The sequence below is a fragment of the Vulpes vulpes genome, chromosome 9, assembly GCF_048418805.1.
Source record: "Vulpes vulpes isolate BD-2025 chromosome 9, VulVul3, whole genome shotgun sequence".
NCBI classification, from domain to species: domain Eukaryota; kingdom Metazoa; phylum Chordata; class Mammalia; order Carnivora; family Canidae; genus Vulpes; species Vulpes vulpes.
Window position 1 is genome coordinate 38,741,516 of NC_132788.1, and position 23,973 is coordinate 38,765,488.

General features: G+C 40.2%; 1 protein-coding gene across 7 annotated transcripts in view; it reads left to right on the forward strand.

The window, feature by feature from the left end:
* LOC112918518 (phospholipid-transporting ATPase IB) overlaps positions 1–23,973 on the forward strand; it is a 579,220-nt gene that overhangs the window by 176,455 nt on the left and 378,792 nt on the right. For all 7 annotated transcript variants that reach the window (XM_072719837.1, XM_072719843.1, XM_072719842.1 and 4 more), the window contains exons 17-24: positions 5,751–5,856; positions 6,484–6,566; positions 9,392–9,441; positions 11,835–11,904; positions 12,833–12,917; positions 13,911–14,050; positions 15,617–15,755; positions 23,796–23,860. In XM_072719837.1, the coding sequence (XP_072575938.1) occupies positions 5,751–5,856; positions 6,484–6,566; positions 9,392–9,441; positions 11,835–11,904; positions 12,833–12,917; positions 13,911–14,050; positions 15,617–15,755; positions 23,796–23,860 (738 nt within the window). The remainder of the gene's footprint in view (positions 1–5,750; positions 5,857–6,483; positions 6,567–9,391; positions 9,442–11,834; positions 11,905–12,832; positions 12,918–13,910; positions 14,051–15,616; positions 15,756–23,795; positions 23,861–23,973) is intronic.

Consider the following 23,973-nt stretch of genomic DNA (forward strand, 5'->3'; position numbering starts at 1 on the left):
CTTGGCCCAGATCAGTAGGTGAGAAAGCAGCAGAGGAAGTAAGGTGAGCCTAGTGCACAGCCTAGAGCCTCAGAATCCCAGTGTAAGCTCAGGAACAGTGCACACAAGTGGATCCTTGTTTAAATAAGAGACTCATTTATCTACTCATTCATTTAGTAAACAGTTTAAGGGCCTAGTTTATATCAATCACCTTGCTAGGAAGTAGGGGAAGAGATGAATAAAAAACACTCAAGGGATTTCTACTAATTTGCAAAACAGATGTAAAATCATTAGGAGCCATGGTATACCTTTGCATCATAGGGATAGGTATGATACCACACTCTGAGAAAGCGATTTTGTTTTGTGTAGATAGAGGAGTCTGATCTCTTTTGTGGGTGTTAGGGCTAACATAATTGTTGAAATTTGGGCATTGTGGGCACTGCACTGAATGGTATTTGCATTCATCTAAAATTCGGGTATAGAAAATCAGTGGACAGGGGGCAAATCTCATTTGGAGTAGAGATCATTGAGAGATACACTATTTGCTGCTGGGATCTCCATTTTTGAAATCTTAAAATACTGAGTTCAGTTAATTTATATACACATACAGATGTTCTCTTCAAAGCTGGACCCATGAGTGTGTGCTGGGTTTTTGACCACTGTTCACATGCTCTTCTCGAGCCTGTCCTCTTTTAACCTTTGAATGGAGAGGATCTTCTAATGAGCATTTCCTGCCTATGGCCAATGGCAGGCATTTTAGGAAGGAATCTCACCTTTAGAGAAGTTAGTGAGCTTCTTTCTTCCTTTTCCTTTTCACCTACTACCTACTGAGCCAAATTTCCTTTTATTCCAGTGGGAAGGCTATCAGGAGTAGGGGCAGATGCAGCCATTATGAAAAGGAAGCCCTGACTTAGGTTATCATAAGTATTGATGAAAACATGGAAACTTTAAAGGATATTTTGATCATCTGGACACTCACAGTTCATTAAATGCATAATGTGGCTATGGATTGGAGAACTTATTTTCGAATTTTTTAGTAAAAGCCTGCTTGCCTACGTTCAACATTTTTTAAGCTATTCTTGAAGCTTTCTAAGGTGGTCTTCATCTTGGCTACTATGTGAATGATCCCATTGACATTTAGCATTTAGCTCAACTATAAATAATGAAGACTATAGGCTCTAATATTTTTCTTTCAGAAAATGTGAGATTGGATTAAGTGTACCTAATAGATTTTTAAAACACTTTAAATACAGAGCTTGTTAGATCACATGGTTATTTTGCCAAAATATGCTTGAGGAAAGGGAAGAAGCATTTCTGGATTTTAGCCTATGGATATCCCACATTCTTATCTAAACTGTCTTGGGACCACTGACTGAAATTAAAGCATTTGGACCAAGAAAATCTTTACTTTCCTCCCAAGGGAGTACTTCCATCTGCTACAGAATTTTTGTTTTTCATGGGTCATCATTTTTGATACTCTGGGCTTTTTAGGACTATGTTTTAAGCTTTGTGTGAGCCTATAGCCAAGATGGAATTTGCCTATTAAAGAATCAACCTATGGAAAATTTCAAGGAAGAGTTCACGTGGTCCTTTGGTTACATTGCTAACCCATGACTTCCTATTTGTGGGATAAGTTCCCAAAGATTTACCAAGGAAGAACATACAACCTTTTTCTTTTTTTAATCGTTTCTTTTTTTAATCTGGAACTTCTGATGAGTCTTCAAGAATAATTATTTGTATATGTATATATAAATACTTTATAGGTATAATTTGGTTGCCAATTTTATACATGCCCAGTTTTCTATTTTTTTTTACATTCATCACATAAAAAGTACTTTTTTCTAGATATATAAAGCGTTTTGTGTAGATTAAAATCTATTAAATGGAAGACAAATATTTTATGATTATGAGGTACCTAAAATAGTAAAATAGACAAATTCATAGAGACAGAACAGAATAGAAGTTATTAGGGGCTAGGGGAAGCTGAGAATAGGGAGTTACTGTTTGATAGATACACATTTGTTGGGAAGATGGAAATTTTGGGTATAGATATAGTGGTGGGTACAAAGCAATGTGAATGTTTTTAATACCCCTGAGTCATGCACTTAGAGATGGTTAAAATGATAAAAGAGTTTATGTATATTTTTCTACACATAAAAGCTTTAATTTATATACATTCTCCAACAATCAGTTCTTTCAAGTTATAAAAGGTTTTTCTTGTAAGTTATAGAAAACAAAGCTTATTTTCAAACATGGAGCACTTGTTTAAAATAGATTACAAACATCCATAGGCTGCAAATGGAATTTGTCTCCTTTCTGTAATTTATTATAGAATGTCAGATTAACTAGAGAACCAAAGTTAGAATGTTTTTGTCTGAGGGACTTTTTTTAATCTTTAAAGAATGTTGTCTGGCCTACTACTCAAAGTGGAAACTTAATTTGAGAGTGTGTGCAACTCTTCTTTATAACTCTCGGAAATATTTTACTATTTGCTATGAAATCAAAGACTCTCTTTCATGTTTCACTGTGGGATGAGGTGATGTGCTAGCTCCATAGCTCTCAGATGCAGGAGGAAGCAATTCCCCCCCCCCCCCGCCACATACTACATTTTTATATATGTGTTTTATTTCATTGAATTGTCTGTGGAACTGGTTGTTACTGATTACCATTTATGTCAAAGAAAGAAAACAATAAGCCCAGGTCAATTAACTGCCTATGTAAGGCACAGTATGGAAGCCAGAGTCATCTTTGGCAGCCTTTAAAGATTTCCTTCAGCTCCTGCCACCGAGGCCAATACAGCCAAAGACCAGGCCCAAGATCTAATTGTAAAATTGGCAGAACTTCTTAAAAGGCTGAAGTGGCAGCCTCATGAAATCATCTGCACCAAAGTCTAGTAGGAAGAAGACATTGGGACTAGGGTTGGGGTCTTCTGGTAGATGCACTTGAAAACCTGAGAACCCCAGTTTCTTCTGGAACTTTGGAGCCAGTGGGTATGGTCTACTGCCCTTCATAGAAGATGGTAGCTTTCCTTGCTCCCATGACCAGGTCTCATCTAAAGCAGATGTCTGGCCAGAAACTGCTCATCTCCTTCAGGGTCTGTCTCCACCTTAGCCACTAGATCAAGCCTAGGGCACATTCAGCATGGAGACTGGGGTGAGGATGGCCAGTTTGGAAGAGAGATTATTCACTGAAGGAGCTGCAGGTCCTGGTAATTCATACCAGCAAGGACTGGGAGAGAGTGCCTGAGAAAGGGGTGTGATAGCTACACAAGGGAGAGTTTGTCGAAGGTAGAATTCTTCTCTTATTGGCAGTCAACAGAATGTCCCCTCTTGTAGAGCCAGTTCTCTAGGCTGCTGTGATGACTCTCAGAAACTTGGAAGGAGTGGTTGCCTCTACATAAAAAGCAATTTAGTTTCACTGTAGGAAACTCCGAGAATGAAGAGAAATATACTTTTTAATCCTGTAAATCTCTTTTTATCCTTTGTTGCAAAGTACTGTTAACATTTCAATCTGTCCCTTTCCATATACATGTGAACACTCACAAAAACAACACACTACACATATTGAAATCATATGGCATATAAAGTTTTTTTTATCCTGCCTTCTCAAGAAATTAGCATTCTGTTGTAAATATGTCCCCCAAACACTAATAACTAATATTCCTGGAGACTGTCACTTTTAACTTTAGCAAAAGATTCTACTACACAATGTCCGGGTCACCGTGGCTGATTCTCCAGTACCCTGTTGGAAGAGACTTGGGGAGTTGACTCCAGCACCAGTGCTTAGGTCAGGGGTGTGGATGTTGACACAGTTTTGTCCAATGAGATATGAGGAGAGGCTTGCAGGTGGGGAAGGCTATCTGGAATCAAAGCCCAGGTGCCACAGTGCTTTTGGATAACATTTCTTGGCATTTTGTAGTGTAGACCTTGGGGAACTTATAAATAAACTTACTTGATTTCACTGAACTGTAATTGTGCATTTCCTTTTCCTGAAAGCTGATGAGAAGTGGCCACATGAGCAGCTGTATTTGCTCCATACAGCTGCTCTTAAATCACATTAATAGGTCACAGGAGAAACTAGAATGTTGTAAATATTAGTCACCATCCATTTGTGACTAAAAAGCAAAGACAAAAACTCTGCAAAAATTAGAAAACACAGAATTGCTTCCTGAATGTGTAAATACAAAATCGATCTCCAATGCATAGCCAGTTGCCTGTTGAAAAGTGAACTGTTAAAGACTTTGGTGTTAAGATAACTTGAGGACAGGGATCCCTGGGTGGCGCAGCGGTTTGGCGCCTGCCTTTGGCCCAGGGCGCGATCCTGGAGACCCGGGATCGAATCCCACGTCGGGCTCCCGGTGCATGGAGCCTGCTTCTCCCTCTGCCTGTGTCTCTGCCTCTCTCTCTCTCTCTGTGACTATCATAAATAAATAAAAATTAAAAAAAAAAAAAAGATAACTTGAGGACAAGGAAGCATGGTGTCACCCTTGGCTTTGAACATCATCCTGAAAGCATTAGACCAAGTGGACAAGTGAGAACTCAAGTGTATATATTAGAAAAGAAAAGGAAAAACGTCCTCATCTGTGGATGATACAATAATTGGCTGCCTTAAAACCCTAGAGAGTCAGCTAAACTTGGGGAACCAGTAAGAGGTTAATTACAATTGGATATGAAATTCATTTATAAAATTCAGTATTTTTACTTACATCTGAATAGACTCTTGTGAAATATAATAGAAATAAGATTCTGTTCATGATATGAAAAGCAATAGATAAAAAGCCTAGTATGATAGATAAAAAGCCTCACGTATGGTAGGCATGTAAATATTTTTTTAAGAAAAGATTAAGAAAATATGCCATGACCTATATTTAGAAGTATTAAAAGCCTTTAATAAATAGGAAGGCATTCTGTATTCTTAGATGGGGAAACAGTATTAAGATGTCATATTCTGATCCCAGTGAGAACTTACAAGGAATGTGTGTGGAGATGGGAGAAATATATTAAATACATATCCAGGATGATTCTTTTTAAGTAATAAGTGAGGGATGCACTGCCTTATAGGTTTTAAGCTATTATCAAGTTAAAGGACAGACATGATGTAGAGTAAGTGCCAGGACAATGGAAGAGAAAGCCAGAGACATACCTGGCTTTTGGTGAATCCGTTCTCGGTATATTGATCCAACATAGATCTGGGTGCCTTCTGTCTGTGGGGCCTGGGGTTACACTGGTGAGGAAGGCAGATGACCTGCTGGCACTCCTGGAACTCACACACATGGGAAGAAGCATGTGAGCAGCAAGACTGAAATGTTGGAACAAGTGAAGCCGGTGCTGGAGGAACCCTGGGAAGGGCACATGCCTCCTTGTTCTCATATGACCCCAGGGTTAGCAGGTCAAGAACAGTATTCCAAGATAGGGGTGATAATGGACTTCTCAGAGGAAGCAACCGTTGAATTGAAGCCTGGAGGATGAGGAAGAATTGGCTGCACGCAGGTGGAGGGTGGTGATGGAGCAGTGGGACAGGTCGAGCCTTGTTTGAGGAACTACAGAGCAGAGTGGCTGGTGGAGCATGCAGGAGGGAAGAGGCAGGAGAGCTGGAACTGTGTGGTGAGCAGCTGCCAGATCATGGGGAACGTGGAGTGCGTGCTAGGATCTCGACCTTTGTTCTAAAGGGAGGGGGAAGCCAGCACAGGGTTCTAAGCAGAGGGTGGCTGAATCTAACTCTGGTGTATGTCAGCCATGTTTTAACAGATGATCTTACCCTTTTGTCTGTAGCCCACGGCTCCATGCATACAGGAGTTCCTCACCCTTCTGGCTGTGTGCCACACGGTCGTCCCTGAGAAGGATGGAGATAACATCATCTACCAGGCCTCCTCCCCAGGTGAGGGCTCTGGGCTGCGTGTGCCCTGCTGTCCCCTTCTCTGGAGACTTGGATGTTTGCAGTTACTTGTCGGGTGTGCTGGGGAGGCATGCCCCACAAAGACCCCACTGTTTACCTTTGGCCTCATACAGTTTCCAAATGATAAACCCACAGAAAGGTCATGATGAGCCCTCCTGACTCTGTAACACTGGGACCACAGGAGGAGACCCCAGGCCAGCTTGCATCTCCTAGCAGAAGACGCTGTTCTAGACAAAACTCTCAGGGGAGGGTGGACTGGCTTCTTTGTTCACTCAGAGAAGATGTTTAGTCAGCAAGTCATGGGAATGTTACTGATATTCCTTAGGGAGAACTTGACCCCAACCAAGAATAGTAGGTATGCCATCACTCTTGTCCAGATGACTTAGTTTTAGGTCCTGTCTTCCCACCTAACAGAGGTGCTGCCCTCAGGACCCTGGTGGTGGGAGTGAGTGAGTGCCTCCTAAATCCTGAATCCTTACCATTGTACATTTAGGCCAGGCCACTCCAGCTGCTGCAGATCTGGTTGATTTGAAAATAATAATAATACATGCTCAACAGGATTCTACTGTTACCTGTGATTAGTCAATGCTTCATCAACTCTATTGACAGATGAAGCTGCTTTGGTGAAGGGAGCTAGGAAGCTGGGCTTTGTCTTCACAGCCAGAACACCGTACTCCGTCATCATAGAAGCCGTAAGTGACGAGCCTGGGCACCTCTTGATGTGGTACATCACCTGCCTTTTGAAGACTCTGTGTTTGAAATAGCGTGTCCGATGTAAATACGATAGCCATATTTCTGTGTTTGTTTTTTTTTTTTCCTGTGGGAAACCAGATCCATTGCAAAGCTGCAGGTATCACATGATTATTTCAGCTTATTCATATTGTGTTTGTGTTGCGGGCAGTTTTCTCTCTCTCTCAGAGATGCTTCTCCATGAGGCTTTCATACGCTGGTGTGACTTGTAGTAAAGGGCCTAGCAAGCCTGCTCTTTGTTCTGTAACAGGACATGGGAATAACCACATGGCCCACTTGTCTTGAGGGCAGGATCTGCAGCTCTGTCTTTGCAGCCTTAGCACCTGGAGCACTTGCTCAGTAAAGCCCTCAATGCTTTGGCTTCAGTCTCCCCAGCTGGGGGAGAAGTGAGGTGGCACTGAAGATCTTTGTTATCTGTAGGAGTTTTTCTTTTCCCTAAGGTCAAAGGGTTTATTTATTTTATAATTGATTTTTGAGTTTCCCTGCTCAGGAAGCCTGAGAGAGAAATGTGGTGATTGGAAAAAATGTAAATCAAGAATAACATCCAGTAAGAACCATTGAGGTGGGAAGTGGGGGCAATTGCTGGGTTAGGACTGGCAAGGCGCTGGCGTGTTTCGTGCTGGCCAGTTAGAGGGGCTGTATTTTGCTATAGGATGGGTTGATGAGGGCCTGGAGGCTGTTACTGCCTTCCCTCACTCCTGCCTTCCTCTACCTCTCAATTTGGGGAGGATTCATGGATTTTAACAGTTTTTACGTTCATGCATCCTTGTGTCTCTAGGCCTGGGTAATGCATTTGAAATTCACTTCTAACTTAAGTAAAAGTTGTTACTGTTTCTGACTCGGCACAGTGCTCCATTTTTCTTGTACTTATTTGCAAAACCTAGAAAATATCAGGCCTTATACAGTGTGCCCATTTCTTGGCACTTTCAGGTTCTTGTCTTCTGGAGAACAAAAATCAAATCATAATTGTTTTTACTTGATTTTAAAGTGAAAGAAAGTAACTGAGTATCAAATCTCCCTCATAGAAGCTTTTCACAAATGAAGTCTTTACCCCCCTTTACCCTCCTCAGTATGAGGAGACTCATTAACATTTGCTCTGGGATTTTCTGTTGTATGGGTGCTACTGTTTTCTCTGATTGCAGTGATAGGGACTGGGGGTGGGTGTGGACTGACAGGCCACAGGAGAGCCCGAGATGAGGAGAACATGGCTGTTTCTGCTTTGCTCACAGTACCAGACAAATATGGAGAGCTAGGGGGAGAGCCCACTGGTGTCATTATGGCAGTAGATGCTGACAAAAAGCGAATTGGCATCCCTTTTTGTCATTTTATTAACTTATTAAGGCCATGTTTCTGGGAGTAAATAAGACTACCTGACTAGTTAAGATTCATAATAATAACTTTAAAATCCTATTTAATCATTAATACCAGAGTATCCTCAAACTATGCATTCTTGAGTTGGTTCCCAGCTGTTTACACGGTGTGGCCCTCTTGGTCATCCTAATGGCTGAGTCTGTGGGCTGCATGTGGTTGCCTGGTGGTTGATGGGATGGCAAAGATGGGTTGGCTCCTGGCAGTCACAGCACTCGTGCCCATTTGTGGGGTGTCACTGGGCACTATTCTGAATGAGCGTCTGACCAAGTTGAGCCAGGCTGAGGAGAAAGAACTGATTATTGCAGAAAGAGAGGAACAGGAGCCTATAAAGGTTGGATGAGGTGGGTCCCTGAGTGTATTTCAGGATGTGAGGAGAAGGGGTGGGGAGTTGTTGACAGCAGTAATGGTGACCTGGTGCCGCTGGGTGTCAGTAGTGCACTTGGTAATTTGCGTGTTGCTTCATTCATTACTTCTCTCAAACCCACAGGACAGGGCTACCTACCACCATTCATAAGGAAGGCACATGCTTAGTGGCAGATACAGAATTCGAACTCATATGGAACTCCAAAGCCCATATTCTTTCCATGGTGATGTACTGGAGAAATAGAGAGCAGGTTTGATCAAGGAGTTTGAAAATGGTACACACATAGTCTGGAACCTAATGGAAAAATTGAGGATGATGAGGTTCCAACTTTGAAGAACCTGATGTAACATTAGATTAATTGCCCTAGAATCTTATGCAGATCCATCATCTTTATTTCTAAATCCAAAATCCAAGAAGCTTTGAATTCTAAAAATTCCCCCCCCCCCCCATATTTGGGGAATTAGGCTTTTTGCAGCAAAATGTAAATGACATGAGGCCGTTTGTGGTCTTAGGAATCTCAATGTTGCCCCAGACCCCTCTGGATAATTATGGCACATGATGTATGCGTATATTTTTATAAAATGTGTAAAATTTGGAATTCAGAAGCATGTCCTGTCCCAAGGTTTCAGTGGACCTGTGTAGCTTGTGTCCTGAGTTTTCCTGTCCTGGAAGGGACTGTGTCAGCCAGCTGTTGTGCTGGTCTGGAGAAAAATGAGAAGCTTCTACCAGAAGGTGGAGCTATGACCCCACAGACTGGCTTGTGGGAAAACCATACCTGTTACAAAGGCCTTTGCAGAGGGAAAGAAGATGCAGAGAAAATGAGGTGGAGAGGGAGAGCAGGAGAGAGAAAATATGTGTATATATTGGATAGGGAGAGAGTTATAGACATGTATCATATACAGAGAAAGAAAGTGCTGGAAGGAGAGGGGGGCAGGGAGATGTATGTATAGAGAGGTTTATGACTGGGGAAACTGTTGTTTTGAGATTTTAATCCTTTGCACCTCAGGTAAGAGCCTGCTTTTCTTCCTTTAGATGGGACAGGAACAGACATTTGGAATCCTTAACGTCCTGGAATTTTCTAGGTATGTTTCTCTTTTGTGCACTTGAAATAAAATACTTCCATATATATTTAACAATGTCATCACTGTGTTTGCAAGATTGTATAATATGGTTAAATATAGTACCTAAGTATTCAATTTAGTAAATATATCTCCACAAGCCATTTCCTCTCTGGAATTTGTGACTTTCATTAAAGAAAGTAAAGTAGGCCATCTTTCTTTTTTCCTTCCTTCCTTCCTTCCTTCCTTCCTTCCTTCCTTCCTTCCTCTCTCTTTCTTTCTTTCTTTCTTTCTTTCTTTCTTTCTTTCTTTCTTTCTTTCTTTCTTTCTTTCTTCTTTCTCTCTCTCTATCTTTCTTTCTTTGTCTTTCTTTTCTTTTCTTTTTTTTCTTCTTTTCTTTTCTTTTCTTTTGAAACGTTCCACGTCCATATCCTCCCTTTCCTTAGGTTTCCAGACCCTCTGACATTAACAGCTACAGAAACGTCTGCATAGTTTGGAGTATGTGATGAGGGCCTTATTTCTGTTGTTTTTTCCCATGTCCCATGAGGTTGTGCTCGTGCTCCATTTGAGCGCTCTCATGCCAGGCCTGGGAAACTGACCAGCAGAGGCCGATAAGATCAGTCCATCCCATCAGAGGCTTTGTCCAAGTTGGGCAGTTCTTCTGTATATATTCAAGCTTGTTCTCCCCCAGTGTGGTTTATTTAAGGGCCAGGAATATTTGTTGGATTATTTGTTTCCCTTGTCATCAAAAAAATCTTAATGTTTTGTTTCTTTCCTTCTTATCATTGAACTGTCAATACTAGAGCAAGGTTCTGTTGCTACCTCAAAGGCATGTTAAAATCGGTTTTTCCAATAACCATTGTTAAACAATTCACACATTATTTTTGCCGTCTGCTTTATAAACTATCTGAAAAAGATCAACTTTTAACCCTCTTGTGGGAAATGCTTTCCAGCCCTAGTCATTGGTTGTAGGACTGAAAACTTGAAGCTTTGGTGGGTCAAGAGCCCTTGAGGATGGGTGTTGAGACGGAAAACATGATGGTTGATAACAGTAGTGGTTCCTGTAGGGGAGTAGGGCCAGTGTCCCTGTGTGCATAGGTAAGGGACATTCTAGACATTTTTCCAGACTTGTGCTCCATCTCTTGTTGATGTCCTGATGACTGTGTTGTTATGTGGCTGTGGCAGCTGGGACCAGCAGTTATTACAGGGAGAAGGAGTTAGATGAAAATGGGTGAATCCAGATAAAAACATGAGGATATATTAAAAACTTCTGGGAGAATATGAGGAAGTAGAAAGGTCATTGGTAGTTATAGCTGTGGTTCTACTTCTTTTTAGTTAACTCCACTTTTCCCAGATGCAACCTCATGCTGACAGCACTCCTTCACAGTACTTAGTGGCAGCCTTGCTTTATAGATTCAGGAACTGAGATGCCAGGTGAACAACTGTGTTTGAGAGTACCTGGCTACTAGCTAGCTGAGGGAGGAATTCAAAGCCAGGCCAGACAGAGTGCTGTGGGTTAGGATGTGGGAATTTATACAAAGCTGGAGAGAGAATCGCTCAGTCTTGGGAGAGAAGAGTCCATTGGAAATCCTGTGACTGGGTGGTTGGTCTGGGGCCCACTGTGGTTGGGATGTGTCTCAGGGGGATGAAACGTCTGCAAAAGGCAAGGACAGGATGTAGAGGAGGAGTGTGGTATGTGTCTTGGTGTGCTGGAAGCCTGCAGATGAATGGGAGGGTAAGTGGGTAGGGGTTGAGGCCAGGCTGCAGAGGTGAGTGGAGGCCAGCAAGAATTGGAATCTGTAGGCAGTGGGGAGCCATCGAAGGCTCCATGAGTGAGCATGGGTCACAATGAAAGAAGAGTGCAGGAGTGTCCTTGTTGGAGTAGGGAGGGCAGTAATAAGGCACACCTCGGTGCTGAATCAGGAGTGTTCTATGCATTTCTAATTTTTTTTCTACTCCAGTTAAAAGAAGATACAAGGGACTTTTGAACTAAGTGGATTTATATTGAAGCTTCCACTCCCCTACTTACTGGGCAGATTACTAACATTTTGAGCTGTAAAATAATACCTGTATAGAGTATTATCAGAAGTAAATTAGATGTGCATAGTAAATGGTCACATTATCCGTTTCTGCTCTTCTGCTATAAATAACCATACTAGCAAGTTTTCATGGCAGGGAAAAAAATAGGTTTATGTCCATTATATAGAAATAAAAAGAGTAGTAGATATACACTTAAAGTTCAACTTTGAAGGAAAAGGTAAGGAAAATGGAGTTTTGCCATTTTTAGGATGGCCAGATCATCTTTAGATTTGTCTGGCGCTTAATCATAGGGCATGGGTCCTATAATACAGACCAATGACAACTATTCTCTCTCTCTCTGTCTCTCTCTCTCTCTCTTTTCTTTTTAACTCTTACAGTGACAGAAAAAGAATGTCTGTAATTGTTCGAACTCCTTCAGGCCAACTTCGACTCTATTGTAAGGGAGCTGTAAGTACCAGCTCAGTGTTTATTGTAAGGGGGCTGTAAGTACCAGCTCACATAGCAGGACACCCCTGTTGGCTACTTTGTTTATCTGCTGCTTCTCCTGACCGCTGTCCTCATTACACCCTGAGACTTTGCCCAAAGTTGAAAGACTTTCAGATTGGCCATAAAATTGACTTGAAATAAAAGCCCATTGAAGGGTAGTAGTAGTGGTAGTTCAGGCCAGTGTAGCAATGATGGCCCATGAAAAGCTTGCTTTTAGCCAGTAGTTGGTTTCAGAAATAGCAGTTTTCTGTGTTGTGAGAAATCCTTGGATCATGACTTCTGATTCTAGTTTCATCACCAGTGTGTTATGACTTTGGAAAGATAGAATTATTCATATTGACCTGTGATAATCTTCAAGTACTTTGAGATTTTACGTATATGTGTGTGTACATGCGTGTGTGTGTGTGTGTTCTCTAGTAGCTCTTCTTAGTTGTGGTTTGGTTTTTCATCCTGAGCTGTGTTCCTTAGCTGAATTGTGTTCAGTGGCTAGTGGGTTGTGTACTCCCTGGTTATGAGCTCCTGCAGTGTCAGGAAGCAAGAGTATATTTGAGCAATTTAGGATGTGCATGTTACTCTTCCCATTTCTGCATAAAGATGTTATAAACATAGGCATGTATTATGCAAATTTAGGTAAATGTAGACATCATTATGTCCCCGATAATTCTCTTGACACTTAAGGTTCTCCCCAAAAAGTTTTTGTTTGGACACATCCCTATCCAGTTTGTTTTCCAAAACTCGACTGAGTCTGATCAAGGCTGTATTTCTACTTGCCCACTCAAGTATTCTCATGCACACTGTATAAGCTCCATTAAAACAAAGCTAGGTTTAGAATACTGACTGGAAGGCTTACTTAAGGGATTGCCAGTCACAATGTTTCTCTATTTTATAGGATAATGTCATTTTTGACAGACTTTCAAAAGACTCAAAATACATGGAGGAAACACTGTGCCACCTGGAATATTTTGCCACAGAAGGTAAGTGAAATTTGGAAATGTTTTTCCATCGAAATTGTACTTTCACGTGTTTGTAGCTGATGCTTGGGGGAGCAGTCATGTTCTGAATGGATGTGTCCCTTTTTTGCAGTACTTAGTTTGCTTCGTAGGAGTACTTTTCTAGTGCCCCCCCCCCCATGCTCTGTGCCTATGACAGTGACAAGATGTGCACCAGAGTCTACACTCAGCTACCTATATGTGACTCTGCTAACTCTTCATCAGAAGTATGAAAGGAACGGGCAGCCCAGCTCACGATGGGTAGAATCACTTTGTAGTTATTCCTGTTCTCAGAAAACTCATGTGCTTATTTCCCTGTCCTCCTCATGTTATCCTTATGACACTGGCTTATCCATGACTTGAGGAAACAATAATTCATTGAGCCCATAGAGAACAGGAAGGGAGTTCTGTGAAAGGCCTCAAATAACACTGATGTCAGGGTTTCCAGCAAGTGAATATGATGAAAGCTGGAGCCTTGCCTAAGTGCTGACGGCCGCTTTCTCAACTTCGTGCGGTCCTGCGGCTATGTGCGTGTGTGTGTGCATGTGTGTGTGCATGCACATGTATATCTGCTTGAAAGCCTGGATCTTTCACATAATGGCACACTGAGCTTTTATTACTGTCTTGAAATGTACCTCCTGCCCCCTCTATTTGCTGCTACCTGCCCACTGCATGTAAGGGTGCATGTGCATAAGGCTCATGCCCAGCTCCTGTACTTCTCTGCTGTGGGGAATTCACTCTGTGGCTTCTCACATACTCTCAAATTTATGCACGAGGGGCTTTATGACAAAATGAAGTAGAGCTCTTTTCAACTCCCTTTTTAGATGTGTGAAAGTTGAATTAGAGTGACCTAAAAAAGCAGATAGTTTCTTCAATTTTTTTGAGCATGCTGGTATAAAATGGAGCCTCATGATGTCACCTAGGAGGGAAAGTATACTGCTTGCTTCCATTGCTGGATACACTGTGACTGTTTTGCAGGCTTGAGGACCCTCTGTGTAGCTTACGCCGACCTCTCCGAGCATGAGTATGAAGAGTGGCTGAAAGTCTATCAAGAAGCCAGCACCATATTGAAAGACAGAGCTCAACGGTTGGAAGAGTGCTATGAGATCATAGAGAGGGTAATTACATGCGATACAGTCATTGCTTGCCCAGTGAGGGGCTCCGTCAAGGACTGAACAAAGTCTTTGGACAGGAATCATTTTGCCATATGGCCACACTCCCTTTTCCTGTGCAGATCTTAACCATTGGCTTTTAATGATGTCTTCTTGCTTTAAGAAACACTTAGTTTTTATGGGCTACCTGAGAGGTCGAAGCACCTTTAGCTAAGCGTTAATGGTATCTTAAGAAGTATCAGGTCAAAAACAGTGTCAGTGACTTTCAGGGCTTACCTCAGGTTAGGCTTAATGAGATTGCTCACCCTATTGAGTTACAGGAGCCTTCCGAATGTGTAGGCTGGTTGGACATTGTTCGTTCTAAGCATTTTCACACTTACTCTAATAATAGCCACCTTTGCCATAGCTACTCCACATTGCTTACTTTGAATTTCCTTGTTGTTGCTGCTCTTTGCAGTTTATCCCAAGGCATTAAGTAGCTTTCTAGGTATCAGATTCCCTCAAATCTGGGAGCTGGATTTTACCTTTTCCTGTTTCATATCAGCAACCACTGGCCCATTCATCTTCCTTCCAGTTTCTAGAACTCTGAAGTCATTAGCTTTTCTTATTCCTTGTGTTTTTTAAAATTGCTCTTGACCTTTTTTATACTACATTTTTAAGTTTTATATTTACTTGTTTGTCACTTTAATGGAATTTGGTAGGAGTAGAGCTGGATTCAAGTGTTCATTTGCTCTGCTTCACTAGAAATAACCAAAATTACTTTTAGAATCAGAAAACGATTGCTTAGGTGATGGTCCCATGCGGCACCAAGCCTGTGGTGGCTGCTCAGGAGGTACTCTTTACCCACAGTTGGGAAATCAAGCGATGATGCCCTATCAGAGGAGGACTCGGGAGGTAGGTGAGTGCTTAACAGTCCTCTGTGCAGGGGCTCTGCAACCTGTCAGACCAGCAGGCAAGGTCAGGGCTGCTGATGCATCTCCATATCCTCGTGAATCCACACCCATCCTCACTGTGAACTGGCCCTCCATGGGCCTGGAAGAAGTATAACAGGGGCCACATTTGATGGCTCCTCAATCTTAAGATAATTTGATATTTTCTTCTCTGCTGTTAAATTGTTAACATCACCTGTCTCTTAGGCTTGTATTGTCAGATAAGTATTATCATCTAGAATCAGTCTTTCTCCTGTATCAACCAGAATATAATATGTATGTTACTCATCAGTGGAGTGAGAGGGAAGGGCTTACCTACTGTGAATGTCCCTGGGATGACTGGCCCATAGTCTTTACTGCTAGGTGATTTCTCTTCTAACATGCCCAGGGACCAAGAAATACATGATGAATGCTGGGTTGCCTATGTGTCTCGAGTGTTTCTAACATTGCAAATAGTTTTGAAATGCCACACATGAAGTTATCAGCAATTAATCAGCAAATTAATTATCTGCAAACAAAGTTTTAATGTAGAAGAAATAAGAGAACTGTTAGAATATTTTGACTGCCTTTTGTCATCAGTTTTGTCATTAATGTTGCTCTTAAGTATGGACCAGTCATTAATTGAAGTTCTTTTTCTATCTAGAATTTACTGTTACTTGGAGCCACAGCCATAGAAGATCGCCTTCAGGCAGGTGTTCCAGAAACCATAGCAACGCTGTTGAAGGCAGAAATTAAAATCTGGGTGTTGACAGGAGATAAACAAGAAACTGCAATTAATATAGGTAATTAATTTTAAAATTTCCTGATGCTGGTTTCGTATTGTTTTGAAAACATCTTTAAAAGTGCCTAAGGTTTCCTCAAATGCATTGACAGATGATGTTTTAAGGCCAAGAAAAGTTTACCTAAATCAAATGAAGATGTTTTAGTGAGCATTATCTGACTGTAACATTAAAACTATTATATCTCCCTGAAATGTATTAAACAAATTTATTTATATAGGATACAGAATTCAAGATTTGATGACTTTTTCTAACTGCTTTCTTCACAAAATTCTAGTCTGAGACTGAGATCATGTTTTTGCTAAGTTTAATATGCATTATAATTTTAAATAATTATAAGCACTTGAATTATTTTACCAGCTAATGGGTCTTCCAAGAATGTTGTATCTTTCCTTCCCTTCCCTGTCTGGATTGGTAACCTCTTTGCTTGCTAAACATCACAGAAATGAGAATTGAAGAAAGGGAATTTTAAGACCAGATAACCTCATTGATGTTAAAGAGGCACATTTTCAGCATGAAAGGAGTTGAAATGACTAATTTGAAAAGATCTCATTTTGGTTATTTAAGTTACTCAAAAGTTATCTGGTACTTCTAGCACCATTATGGCATAACAAGCCCTGGTACATATGTGATAAAATGAGTATGTAAGGACCTTACCCTCTGAAGTGAATTTTTTTGTTGTTTGTTTAGTAAACAAGAGTCATTTAGTCATTTCTTAGCAAGGTTGGGCTCTTGCAGTTGGGCTCCCATACAACCAAAATTAAAGTCATAGGCGAGTGTTATGTGATTCATAAACAGTCTCTGAAGCTTCAGGTACAGACTTTGTCTATTGATTTGTATTGTCTTTCAAATGCATGTTTCTGGACAAAAGTCCATGTTTCTGTGCAGATCCCTCACTACTACTAGAAAACAAAAACCCAGAGTGTGTAGCCCTTTGGTAATGTCAGTGATGTTTTGTAAAATGAAGGTGAACACCTGCTTTTTGTATAATGGCCCCCTCTCTATGTATATATGTTGTCTCTTCAGGTATGATTTCCCATATAAATTTGGGCTAAAACACCTGCTACTGATATGTGGCTCCTGTTGTTCATATAGGGTACATAAAGTTGGCCGCTGCCCTGAAATGCTGGAAATTTAGGGGAGTGCTTTCTGCTTTCTGAGAACAATATCAAAGAAGTGAGTAATGCCTTGAGTTAAAATTGCACTGTAATGATAAGATCTGGAAAACAGAGCTTGAGTGTTCCTGCTGGACTAACCTTTTTATGCATCTAGCCCCAGATGCCTTCCTTAAGTGCTTTCTTGTGTTTGTTGTAAGAAGCAAATGTGAGGGGCGCCTGGGTGGCTCAGTTGGTTAAGCGGCTGCCTTCGGCTCAGGTCATGATCTCAAAGCCCTTGGATCGAGCCCTGCATTAAGCAGCCTGTGCAGCAGAGAGCTACTTCTCCCTCTGCCCCTCACCCTGTTCTCGCCCCTCTACCAAATAAATTGTTTACAAATCTTAAAAAAAAAAAAAAAAGGCGAGTGTGAGTGCACTGGCATTGTACTAGCTGGAAAAAGGCCACTGTCTGTCTCATGGCCTCTCTGCCCTTGGGCAGCACACACATCCCTTTTCTTGCTTGTTCCTTTTGTCATACCTGAGTGTATCAGAGTCTGGAGGAGTTTGGAATGGACACAAATGAAAGCAAATGAATTCATGGGTTTATAATTCATAAAGGAAAGCTTGACTCGAATGCCATGAGGCTTCTCTGAGCCTTACAAGATAATTGATACCCAACCAAAGACTTTGTAAAAATAATGGTTATATTATTCTGTACTTTTTTTTCAAAGAGAGTATAGCAACATTTGTAGTTTGAGTACTGGAAGCATTCATGGCCATTGGATATTTTAAAATTGAGCTTTCTTAGCAAATACTCTGTGCAAGACCGCAAGAAATTGATGCTTCCTGCTTATATATAATAATATAAAGCTTTATATTATATAAATATAATAAAGCTGATGACTTTGCTGAAGTCTTGTATTCTGAAGGCTTTTTTCTACTCCCATTTTTTTTGTAGTGTATCAGGATTCAGACATATCTTTGGTGTTATTAAGTATGCAGCCAACAGCCAGGGAACTGATATTCTTTGAAAGAGCTTTGCCTGAATTACTTTTTCCCTTTGTATTCAGAACTCATTGGTAATCCTGGGCAGTGTCGAGGAATTAAATGTCATTTTCTGATTTAGGATATCTGTTGAGCCTGCAAATGATGCAGAAGGCTCAGCAAAGTGTAGACATCCGGACGTTGTATTAGACTTGTCCATGCCAGACCACAGGTGACAGCTATAAGCAGCATGAGGTCATGCTCCAGATACAGTATGGATTGTATGCCAGTTTACTAATCATGTTCCCATATCCTGGGTAATATGAGCCATTATTGATCTGTCTTCCATAATACTGGATATTCTGTACATTGTAGTGCATTCTATCTGCAGTTTTGAGCACTCAGAAGATACTTGGGAGAAAGATCAAGTGTCTGGCAGTTCTACTTCTCCATGAAAGGAGGACAAGAGAGCAAATTCATGGGATGTCTGCTGAGTGCCAGCCCTCTGCTAGGAGTGCCTTCTGAATTCCATCTTCAGCCTACATACGAATGGTCTTACAGCTCAAGGAGGGAAATTCAGTGTTTATAAAGGTTATATTCTATTTAATGACCAAGTTGGTATGAGGTCTCAGGACTCTTCACTTCTGCTACAGAGCTCATTTTAAACAGAATCACATGGCTTTCATTTAACTGTTCTCTGAAATTTGAAGACTGGGAGACAATGGTCTTGTGTTTCAGCCCTTCCAGGATGCACATTGTTATCATATGTCAACGTCCCTGAAATAGGAATGTCTTATGACTGTTGACTCTTACAACTTAATCACATTTTCTTAGCGTACGTATAGTAAGAGTTCACCTTTAGAGGTGACAGTATGTTTGTTGTTTGGGGTTGTTGACTGTCTTCAGCATTGCATTTATCTATCATAGTTTAAGAGACATTTATAAAATGTAACTTTTAGTTGTAGCTTGGAAATATTTAGTCAAATTAAGTTCCAGGGTATTTGTGTGTCTCTTAGGAGCCAATGAATACTATGTAGACAGTCCTCTTGCCTGTGGGTTTTAGGTAGTTTGGAACTGGCATGATGCCAGAATCCTGCTGTGCTGGGCTTGAATGTATGCTAACTAGCTGTGTTTCAAGGAGTTGGCAATTTTCTTTTTTAGCTTAAAAATTTGGCATCCGTTAGTCTAAAGTGAAATTTCAGATGTAGCCTTTGTGAATCGTGTCATTTCCTTATTACCACTGAATAAAACATCTATTAAATAGGTATACAATAGATGTGAAGTCTATGGAATCTCTGATTTTTTTCTAATGGATGTAGGATGAATGAGAACAAAATCCTAGTGTGTATTTCATTTTGAAGTCATTAAGTAGGAAAGAGCTTTTATTATAAACCATTTCTAAATTGTTGTTACTCATTTAATACTTTTAAACCACATCTTACAGTCTTAGAAGTTTAATTTTTAAAAAAGTGAATAAATATGGTGCCTGCTCCTCCTATTATTGCCTGTAGCTTGCCTTGCCCACTGAAAGGAAGACAAATTTCTGTTTTCAGTGAAGCTGGGACATTGGTGGTGGTCTCAATCTGAGTGTTGCTTTTCACAAAAAAGTCAGCCCCGTTATTTCTTCTTTTTTTTTTTTTTTTTTAGCCCCGTTATTTCTTGATTACCTGCAGCTGGGGCATTGTTGCCAGATGCTGTACTCTAGGCTCAGGGAACTCACTTTCCCTAATTGGGGCAGGAATTAATTCTGAGACAAAGCAGAGAGTCAAATAGATGAGACAGTACTAATTGTGCAGGATAGATATTAAGCATGACTAGCGTTAATAATAGTGAATATTGGCTATAATGTGCTCAGTTCTCTCTGTCAGTTTTATATTTGATTCCTTGGAGATAGCCATCAACCCTTTTTTAAAGATAGAACCAAGGCACAGAAATACCAAGCAACTTAGCCTAGATCACAAAGACTATGAAAGTGCTGAACATCTGAGCATGTACCTGTGACAGTTGATATCGACTTCCCAGAAGGAGAAATATATGAGTCAAAAAAGACCAGGGAAGCTTCATAGATAACATAGGTTTATTTATTTATTTTTTTAAATTTTTTATTTATTTATGATAGTCACAGAGAGAGAGAGAGAGGCAGAGACACAGGCAGAGGGAGAAGCAGGCTCCATGCACCAGGAGCCTGACGTGAGATTCGATCCCAGGTCTCCAGGATCGCGCCCTGGGCCAAAGGCAGGCGCCAAACCGCTGCGCCACTCAGGGATCCCGATAACATAGGTTTAAAACTTGAGCCTTCAAGAATTTATTTAAAATAAAAGGCATTAAGGAGGAAATGTGATGTGATGAGCACTGGGTGTTATAGGCAACTGGTAAATTATTGAACTCTACATCTGAAACTAGTGATGTACTATGTGTTGGCTAATTTAATTTAAATTGAAAAAAAATTAAGTAAAAAGTCTGAGCATAGAATGGGTCAGGACAGTCTAGTTTGGTGGGGGGAGTGGGTTCGTGAGGCAAGGCTGAGGACATGTGCTCTTACCTGTGATGCAGCTGTACTGAGAAGGATCTGGAGGGAAAGCTGCCTACATATGTGGTTCTGTGGATGAGTCCTTAGCTTCCTGGCTCTCTGGATTATGGAGAACTCTGTACTGAGCCTCTTTGACCCCATCTGGAATAGATTAAGAATACCACCTTTCATTACCCATTCCTGATGTCTGGCAATGTGTTTCATACCTTCATCCTCAAATATTGATCAGACTGTCTCTGAAAATATTTAGGACCAACACACTTACTGAAGGTTTAGAACCATGCTGAAGCCTAGCAATTGGTAGCTTTTTTAAACTGACCCTAAGATACATGGTTAGTAAGGATAAACTGTTCCTAACCCTTCCAGAAATGTCTCCAAAGAAGTCTGGATTTGGGTATCTTTGACAATGTGAATTTATCTCAAAAGAGAGAGAGAATGACTGCAAGATCTGAGAGATTTGGTTTGGTGATACTTTCTAGCATGGATGATTATTTTCTTAAAATGAAGTCCTGTTCTAAGTACCATTAAGTCTGTAATATTTTGATTGCTTTGAATATTGGTTATACTCAGGTAGTAGAAAGACTAAACACTTTTGTAGTATGCTGTTAATTTCAGCTACAGTAAAAAGTGAAATCCCAGTGGTTCTTCTCTCATTGATTTTTATGGTCGTTTTTTTAGATTGCAAGATTAAAGAACTAGACCTCAATTTACAAGTGTGGATTGACATTTCATACCTGGCTCTTCTCCAAGAGTTGATCTCATTTTATCCACAAACATTAGAAATCAAGCACACCAAACTGGGGTTGACATAATTTAATTTGCCACATTAGCTAAGTCACAATTAACTGTGTTTAACTTCCATGTTCTGTCACTGCAGGTGTTCTGTGTGATAATTCTCTAAGCAGAATCTCACTTCATTTTCCAAATTAAAAAAAAAAAACACAAAACCTATTTCCAGAAACTTTAGTTTTGTGTTTTTAAATTCATGGATGTGTCAGTGGTTTTATTTCTTGCCTCTCCTGCAATGACTAGAAAAATACTTAGAGTTTTTCCATAATATCTTCGTGCAGCTTCAGTTGTCAAGCAGCATTTTGCTGAACCTGAAAAATAGAAAATAAAGCAACAAGCTAGGGTTTAAAAATTATAGCTCACTTCTGCAGCTGTTGTTCAAATCTAAAACTACTGGCAAATCCTTTTGCGTTAGTTATACTAAAATCGTAACAGTCTTTATTGCATGAAGTTGCTTGAGGTCTCTGGGGATATAAAGAAGGAGTACTCCTCCCATAGTGGGATATAATTAAAGGTGCAACATCCCCTATTGTAAATGAAAATAAAGTGTAGACCACCCTTCTGGACCTGATCTAAGAATTGATAGGAAAAAAGAATACATTTGTAAAATTTTAATGGTAGACAAAGACTTCAATTATGTCAGTCCTATCAGGCAGAACTTTGAATGGCATTGTGGGAAAGTCTCATTTTTACTCATCATGATTGTTAAAGTATGGACTTGAACAAGTTTGAAGATGTATAGAAAATTGTTTTGTCTTTCTTCCCTTTATTGTGTCTTAGAGGTTAAACAGGCATTTGCCCATGTGGCATTATGATTTTAAATTATTCAGTTTGTTTTAGTTTTTAAGATAATGTATAGTGGTTTTAACAAGCAAAATAATCTCATTCCCTTGAGGTAACTACTATTAACGGTCTGGACTATATCTTTATGGTATTGCTTTAAAAAATATTTGAATGAAAAACCGTAAGTTTGTGCTTAAAGACTTATGTTCTGAGGTGATCTACAAAGTATTCTTCTGAAATGGCAGTTGTTAGTGAAGAATATACTTTGTACATTCCAAAATAAATATTTAATGTCTCTCTCCTTCCTAAACAACAACAGCAAAACAAGGTTTTTCTTGGTCTTAATTTTTGTGTGTCTTGAATCTATTTGGTGCCTTTTAATAGGGTTTCCTCAGCATAGGAAAAAGCCCTATTGAGTGGAATTGTCACTTAAATGCAGCAGCTCTGGGACTTGCCATTAGTTAAATGCCTGATTCCTTTTCCACTTAAATATGCCATCTGTAGGAATGGATATTTTAGCTGTTCTGTGGAGGAGGATCCAGGGTCCTACTTGCCTTAGGGACAGCACTATTTGAGCCCCTTCCTGGAGATTGTCACCCAGATAGATACTTGCTCAGAGGTTGTAATTCTCCATGCTGATGATTCATTTCATGTTTCTGAGAATCATTAATCTTTTATCTTCAGGTGCTGAGGGGAAAAAAAAAAACCTGTGAGTGCCAGTTTTCTAGGTGGAGGGATTCTTTTCTTGCTTTTTCTCAATGATATAAATTGAGATTGGAGGTTGGTGAGAAGTGCCAGCTCTCTCAAGGGACACCGAGGGTAGCTTGAAAGAAAGAGTCCAGTCCTGACAGACATGCCAGGTCTTAGGATTTGCTGGACCTGCTCTTTTCTAGTATGCTACTTTGAGGGGGGGACCTCTCATCCTGGTCTGTGGTATCACACAGTGTCTCTAGGTATTTTGGAGTGGATTGCAAAGCCTGAGTAGGGAAGTGGTTCAGAGGAAATATGTTCACCTTCTGAGAGGAAAAGTAGAAGAGTATCTTCTTTAGCCTATAACAATAATTATTTTTAAATGTGATGGAAATTATTGATAAGAATCAGTTTTGGAATACGTACTTTTGTTCTAAAGGTTTTTTTTTTAACTAAGGTTTAATTCTTGAAGTGGGGACTGCTTTGAACTTGGGTAGGAAAAGTGATTCCCTTGATGTACGTAGTATTCCTTTGAAATCTGTTGTGAGAGTTACCTACTTTTTAAACAAACAAATGAATCTTGATAGTAGGGTAGACTTGTTTATGCTGATTTGGAAGCACCATTAGATTCCATGTATCTTCCTAAAGTGTTAGCTGTTTTTAAAAGATAATTCAAAACTTACAGATGTTATACAAGCATAAATAAAAATCCACAGAAAATTGACAAATACTTGTTTTAGCCAATAGTTATGAAGACTTCCCTAGCTAGCTCTATTCAAGCTGTCTGCAAGAATCAAAATCTACTTAAAGAACTTATATTTCCTACCCTGCCACTTGTCCAATTCCTTTGTCTTCCCCAACAGGCTTAAAAAGGTAATAAGAAAGCTGTAAGAAGGGAGGCTGAAATTAAATAGCTATTGAGGGACGCTTGGGTGGCTCAACAGTTGAGCACCTGCCTTTGGCCCAGGGAGTGATCCTGGAGTTCCGGGATGGAGTCCCACATTGGGCGCCCTGCATGGAGCCTGCTTCTCTCTGTGTGTCTCTGCCTCTCTCTCTTGGTCTCTCATGAATAAATAAATACAATCTTAAAAAAAAAAAAGCTATTGAAAAGTGATGAATTCATGGAAGGAATGATAAACTAACTCACTTGTGTTGCTCTTTCTTCAACTCTAGGATATTCCTGCCGGTTGGTATCACAGAATATGGCCCTCATCCTGTTGAAGGAAGATTCTTTGGATGTAAGTGGTTTTTCAAAAGTAGTGTTTGTTTTTACTGTATTAAACTCTTCGTTTATTTATTTCTATTATAACTGATAATGAGAGTTTTTCTTTTTTAACTAAAAAACAATTAT